The sequence below is a fragment of the Alligator sinensis genome, unplaced genomic scaffold (genome assembly GCF_000455745.1).
Source record: "Alligator sinensis unplaced genomic scaffold, ASM45574v1 scaffold203_1, whole genome shotgun sequence".
Lineage (NCBI taxonomy): Eukaryota > Metazoa > Chordata > Crocodylia > Alligatoridae > Alligator > Alligator sinensis.
In genome coordinates, this window is record NW_005841949.1 from 1,687,170 (window position 1) to 1,693,759 (window position 6,590).

General features: G+C 44.5%; 1 protein-coding gene across 1 annotated transcript in view; it reads right to left on the minus strand.

Moving 5' to 3' along the window:
• HYDIN (HYDIN, axonemal central pair apparatus protein) overlaps window positions 1-6,590 on the minus strand; it is a 438,260-nt gene that overhangs the window by 39,450 nt on the left and 392,220 nt on the right. The window contains 5 exon segments of the mRNA XM_025199799.1: window positions 725-982; window positions 2,827-2,935; window positions 3,863-4,052; window positions 4,162-4,313; window positions 5,796-6,031. Coding sequence (XP_025055584.1) covers window positions 725-982; window positions 2,827-2,935; window positions 3,863-4,052; window positions 4,162-4,313; window positions 5,796-6,031 — 945 coding nt within the window.

The following is a 6,590-nucleotide window of genomic DNA, read 5'->3' on the forward strand; positions in this document are numbered from 1 at the left end:
CCACTCAGATCTTGGCTGCTTCTCCTGACCCTGGGTGATCCCCAGACCTGGCCACCCACAGCCCGGCATGACAAGTAGTCCCACCATGTCCCTTTTAAGGATACTTGTGTAAGTATCCTTATCCATTGCTGACTTTCAGCCTCTCATATTAAGAGCACTATTTGCTTCAGGTGTAGCCAGGTTCAAACTTTCCTCATCACTCTTGTGTTCTTCTGTACTTCCTGCCTGCTGTCAATAGCATGGTTCTTCTGGGCCCCACAAAGTAGGAGAAGCTGCTACCTTTGCCAACCTCACAAATCTATAGCATGTGTGTACACATGCTGGATGTGCTCACGTTTTAAATACCAGCTCCATCTGCTATTCCCTTTACTTTATCTTCTTCCCAATTTAGAAATAAAGGTCAAAGGCCCACCCAAGTATTCCATTCCACTGGGCCAGCCTGGCTAAAGCTAGCCAGTTTCTGTAGCCAACAGCAGACAGGACAGTGATGTGGCCAGCAGCATGTCCAGCCACCTTTGACTCCCCACCATGAATAAGCAGGTGCCATTCACAGTTAGGTTGACTGTGGATTCCCTTCAACATAATCCCCAAGTCATTAGACATCAAGACTCCCACTGACTTTAGAAGACATACGTGCAGACCTCAAGTCATTCCAATCTGTATTCACATCTTCAAGACTTCAAAGGGCTGCACAGTTTTCACCAGCTTCCATTCTTTCTCTTACCCTCTACAATGTCATCTTCCAGCTGCCCTTCAGCATTTTCCTCAATGCTGTCTACCAGCCCATGGATATTATCTAGTGTGATATCATCCTGGTAGCCTTCGCCCACCATCTGAATGTTGGTCTCCTCATACTGGTTGTCCACCACTAACAGATGAATATTCCCTTCCACCCGCTGGGCCATGGTAGGTTTGAAAAGAACATCGAACTCCACTGATTCCCCATTATGCAGGATAAGGGATGCAGTATGTGGTTTCCTTCCTACAAAGCAATAGAATATGAAAGCCTGAAATTATATATAAGATATGGATGCACAGGTGAAAAGTTGTTTCTATGAGCATAAACAGAAAAACAAGCTAACAATTGGCTGCCTGAAAATTGTTGTTTCCTTGGAGGATGGCTCAGTAACACAGGGAGGAGGTATAATAGACTCGATGTGCAGAGGGCCCAAAGGCATGTCTACACCAAAGGCCTGTGCTAGGGAGAGCTGCAGTGAAGCACAGAATGCCTGCTCTACGTATAGCATGCAATCATCAATTCTCTGGATCGTAGCGTATGCGTAAGAGGTCTAGTCAGGTTCCTGATGAATCTGCTTGTACAGAGTCCTGCTGCCATCACACCAAAATCTTCAGTGTATATGCTTCAGCAAGAGTGGCTGCATTTACGTGAGATGCTTTACTGAGCATTAGACTAATTCTCAGTAAAGTATCACTGTCTACACACGCACAGCAATTACTGTGCAATAGGTTAGTCTACTGAGTTGTTTCCTAGTACCTGTAGATACTAATCAACTAATGTCAAACTAATGTGCCAAAGCGCACGTGTAGACACTAACCAGGAGCAAACTGCTACAGATCAGCCTAGGCAGCAGGGGGCCACAGGGGGTGGGGAGAAGTGTTCCAGCTCCATGGGTCCTGATCTCCAAAAGGCTGGAAGGGAGTTGCTCAGCAGTGGAGACAGGTCTCCTAGCTGTGTGGGGATCAGGATCAGCACCTGGGCTGGCCAGGAGCTCCCCCAGGCTGCTGCAGAGGGGCAGAGCAGGAAAGGAACATCCCTGAAATGAACTGCTCCAAACAGGTGCACGTTCAGATGTGTGCAGGGATGCAGTTTAATGCACCTAAGTTTTCTGGGCAAAAATTCAGGTGCATTAATTGCATATGTAGGTGTGCCCAGTATGGAAGAGTGGAGGCTGCCCAAGACCTATCATCCCCACTTTAGATCACCGAGACAAAAACCAAAGGCCAGACCAATTCCAGACATTAGATGCCTCGATAGTTCTAGCTTCTGCCAGAGATCAACAGATGAGAACTGCTGCTGACTGCCTAATGCCTTAGCAAGGTTGCATTTCTGTTATGGTGATGTCCCTTAACCTTTCTCCAATCAAGGAGTACCCACAAGACTCTACATATGTTACACTGCAAACCAGCTGCAATATAGCAATCCAAGTGCAGCACTGGACACATGCCCACAAGCTCTGTCTCATGAGGCACTTATCAATGCACACAGTGTCAAACTAAGGAGGCACTTCATATACATATGTCCATTTCAGGGTGTAGCTTGCCTGGAGCGAGCATGCCAGGCTTCAGTGTGGCCTTTCCTAACTTGGTCCTTTGACAGTGTAAATATGCCTAAAGGGTCTTCACTAAAGTTAACTCAGGCTCCTTTGCATCCATGTGGTGCTTTCAACCCAGGTCAGCTGGCCCAGCCAGAGCAAGTGGCTAAATCTGTCCACTTTGCAATGAGAACATTCTCAAGTGTTCCAAGTCCTTCAATACCCTCCTGAAATTTTCTTTGTGTTGCCTGGAAAGACAGACAAGTTCTCCCACAATTCACCAGGAAAGATCCTAGAAGAGTTCGAATTACTTGCAACACAAAGAACTATGGGATGTGCCTCTAAGTCCTAGCAATGCACGGGGGTGAGGGCAGCACTAGTCAGAACACAGTGACCTGAGTAAGCCTTTGCAGCGTTGCTTCTCAGACCCAGACTGTGATGACCTTGGTGATTCTTAGACCTTGGTGCCAATCACTCCTGTCAATGAAGCTGTGAATATATTTCCCAAGGGAGCTCTTGGTTCTTCCCTCCCACCACGGCAATTGCAATTTACCTTCCCTAGTGGATTCCTCCTCCTCATTCTGAGCCAGAGAGAGGCAGTTTGTGGTTGGCTTGGCTTTTAGTGAGAAAACTCCTTGTTCATCCAGCAGGTCAATCATCATCTGGAGAAAGGAAAATACAAAGCACAACAGCATTGGCTTGGCTATGGGACAGCCTGTGAATCAACAGAACATTGTCCATGCCCAACAGGAAGCTGAACTCAGAAGCAAATATGCTTTTAGTTGGAAGCAAAGTAATCTAAGGAAATTAGAATGTAAGCAAATAGAAAAGACTGTATTTAAATGCAACTGAACATGATGCAATTAGAAAGCAATCAAACTGAGTAGAAAGATTAAAAAAGTAATTGAACAGAATTTAATTAGACTATAATTATGCATAATTAGAAAGGAGTAAAATGTACCTAAACAGAATAGAATGCAATTAAAATGAAATGCAAACCTTCTCATAATTAAAAACAAAATAGAAAGTAGGGAAAAAAAGAGCTTTTGCTTCTGATATTAAGTAAAAATGAAAAATTGGTCAGAAAATGACACCTCACAGGGGGAAGGTTTTACCAGTAAATGAGTCAGTCACTTGTTAATTAGTCTGTCTGATACCCATTTCTGCTGGTGATTTATTAAGGTTCAGCAAACAAAGCTGGTTCTTAAGGGCACAAAAATCAAAGCATGCCTTTAAGACTAGAGAAGACAGCTATGCAATTATTGGAAAGAAGACACAGATAGGCAGTGAAAAGCCAGCACCTCTGGAAATGCTTTAGAGAAACTGATAGAAAGTGAGAACTTATCTACTGGTTTCTTGATTCATCACATGGAATCTAATAGAGAATTATATCCCAGATATGGAATTCTACAGGACTGTTCAAAGAGTATTCAAAAAGAATCTTGTTTCATACCAAATTCCAAAGGGTTTTCTAGTGATTTTAATACATCTCTGCTGGTTTCATTCTTATTACATTCTATAGGGTTTTCCCACGAGTGAAAGACTTGCTTCACAATCAGCTATTCAGATGCTCTCTGGACAGCCATTACCTGAACAGGTATAACACCACTGTTTTTAAGGATGAGTGGAAGTTTTTCTGAGTGGCCTAGCAGGAGCCTCTTGAAGAGCAGCAGTGGGTTCCCTCGTTTGTTGCGGAGGACAGGACGCATGATGGTCACTCGGGGGAGGTTCCCATCACCAATGATATCAAATGTCAAATTTCGTGATTTACTGACCAAGCTGTAGAGAGCACAAGCAAACTAGTGTTATTGCTACATGCCTGCTTTGCACACAGAGGACAAATGTACCAAGGAAAGCCAGCTTCCCTATAAGCAGTAGTGTGAGCTACCTTGGCTGTCCATCAATGGAAGCTTCAAAAATGCACTGGTAGCTCTGCATCGTCTGAGGAGTGAAGGTTACTGTAGCAAAGGCATGGGAGCGGCTAGGGATACACATCCGAACAGGATCCACCTCAAAGATGTCATTAATGCGTGCAGCAGCCTTAGGGAAAACCCACAGTGTTAGCATGAAATGTCCTTCAGACAGACATTGTTAGAAGTATTCAGACATGTGCACACATATAAGGGATACTGGACAAATTCCTTCCTCCAGCTCTCGTTCTCCCTCCCATCAAAGGATATGATATCAAAGGGATATATGTCCTAATGACTGCAGTGTAAGGACCAGAAAAAAACAGGCCCCCTTCTAAGTCTTGGAAAATAGTGTAGTATCTAAGACAACGGTGAGTGATAACTATAGGCAAAGCTGACTCCTTAGTGGTCACCAATGCATACACAGAATCATAGAGTCATAGAAAGTTAGGGTTGGAAGGGACCTCAGGAGGTCATCTAGTCCAACCCCCTTCCCAAAACAGGACCAGCCACAACTAGATCATTCCAGCCAAAAGCTTTGTCTAGCTGGGTTTTGAAAACCCCCAAAGATAGAGCTTCTACCACCTCTCTGGGTAACCTCTTCCAGTGTTTTACTACCCTTCTAGTAAGAACATTCTTCCTAATATCTAACCTAAACCTCCCTTGCTGCAGCTTGAGACCATTGCTCCTTGTTCTGTCATCTGCCACCACTGAAAACAGTCTAGTTCCATCCTCTTTTGAATCCCACTTTAGGTAGTTGACGACTGCTATTAAGTCTTCTCTCCATCTCCTCTTGTCTAGGCTAAATAAGCCCAGGTCCCCCAGTCTTTCCTCATAAGTCAATACATGATAAGTATTTGTATCGTCCTATTATTCACTCAGCCCATTCCATATTTTGGTGCCTGCTTATTTACTGCTCAGACCTCTTATTCATTTCTGCTTATATTATGGGTACCATGACATGCTTAATCAAGAAAAAAGCTGAAAATAAACGTAAGCTTGAAAAAAGTCAAGGTTTCAGAAAATATCTGAAATGATCTTCAGGCTAAGGCAGACCAACAAGCAAAGGAGAAACTTGCCACAGGGAAGGAGGTTTGGCAGTGGAAAGGGGAATGACTAAGAGCAGTTGTCCCAAAAGGACTTGTGGAGCTCTTTCTATTGAGTGCTTCAGGGAATGGGGAAGAGAGGGGACATTTCTCTTCTGGACTACACTGGAGGAGAGGGACTCCATTGGGGTTCTCTCTTCTCTTCCTCCCAGGACATGATTGCTTATCAGAGCCATTTGATGGCAAAGCATCCCTATAACTGATGCTCTGCTTATGGTACTTCAGTCCAGTTCAAGCCAGCATGGAGTTGTGCACAAAGCTTGATCAGTGGGGACCTGGTAACATGGGATCATCTTGAGCAGAAGTCTAATGTTGCTGGGAAATTGCAGGGGTAGAAGGAACGTTCTATTACCACGCACTGGTCCAGACCAGGCAAGGGGAAACAACAGGTCTCAGAAACACAGTGCGTTCTGTTCAGCCTGCTTGAGGGGGCGGGGAGATATATGGGGGTGGGGGCTCCAGTGGCTGGTCAGAGAGCAATGGCCATTTCAACCACTAATGCTTACCTTGCTGGAGATGGGTCTGACTGCAAGAAATGCATCACAGGGAATTTTGCCTACATTGGAGATCTTGAACCGAGCTGTTGCCTGGTGCCCAACCAGGACGTTCGTGAAGATAAATTTATTCTCATCTGACACAAACACCCCTTCACCTTCCACAGTCTGCAGAATTTGGTAAAGGTTGATGTTGTTGCATATGCGATGTTCCTCAAAGATGGACCCAATGTCATCAACTACAAAGGCTGAGTATAGAAAGGAGAAATTGTTGGATCAGTCCTCCCTTCTGAGCTGAAAAACGTAGACCAAATTCATCCTATGGGTAACTCCACTGGCACTGTGGCAGGCATAAACTTGGCTCAAGAATCCTTTTTTGCATGGGTCAATGTAATATATCTCACGGTGGGTTGGATTTTGAGGGGTACAGCTTCTACCTGACTGAGCTAAATCTCCCCATCAGTTAGTCAATATTGTAGTGGATTTATTCATTACCCTCTCTCAGTGTCTAGCACAAACCTGGATATGTTGCTTTGTTTCCCTTCTACTGTGACTTGGGAACAGTGAGCAGTGGATGAGGCTTCTACACAGCACAGATAGTTGAGGCTCCTGCTTTTAAAACCGGAGGTCCCAAGTTCATCTCCACTGCCAGTAAGTCACCCAAGAGTATGGTGCTATATCAAGATCAAGGTTAACAAAGAACAGCTTTCCTGGCTGTATTTCTGTAAGGAAGGGCTTCTATATGGGTCAAAACTATGTGAAACAGAGAACATTCACCATATCCAGAAGAGTAAGTAGCACCAGATT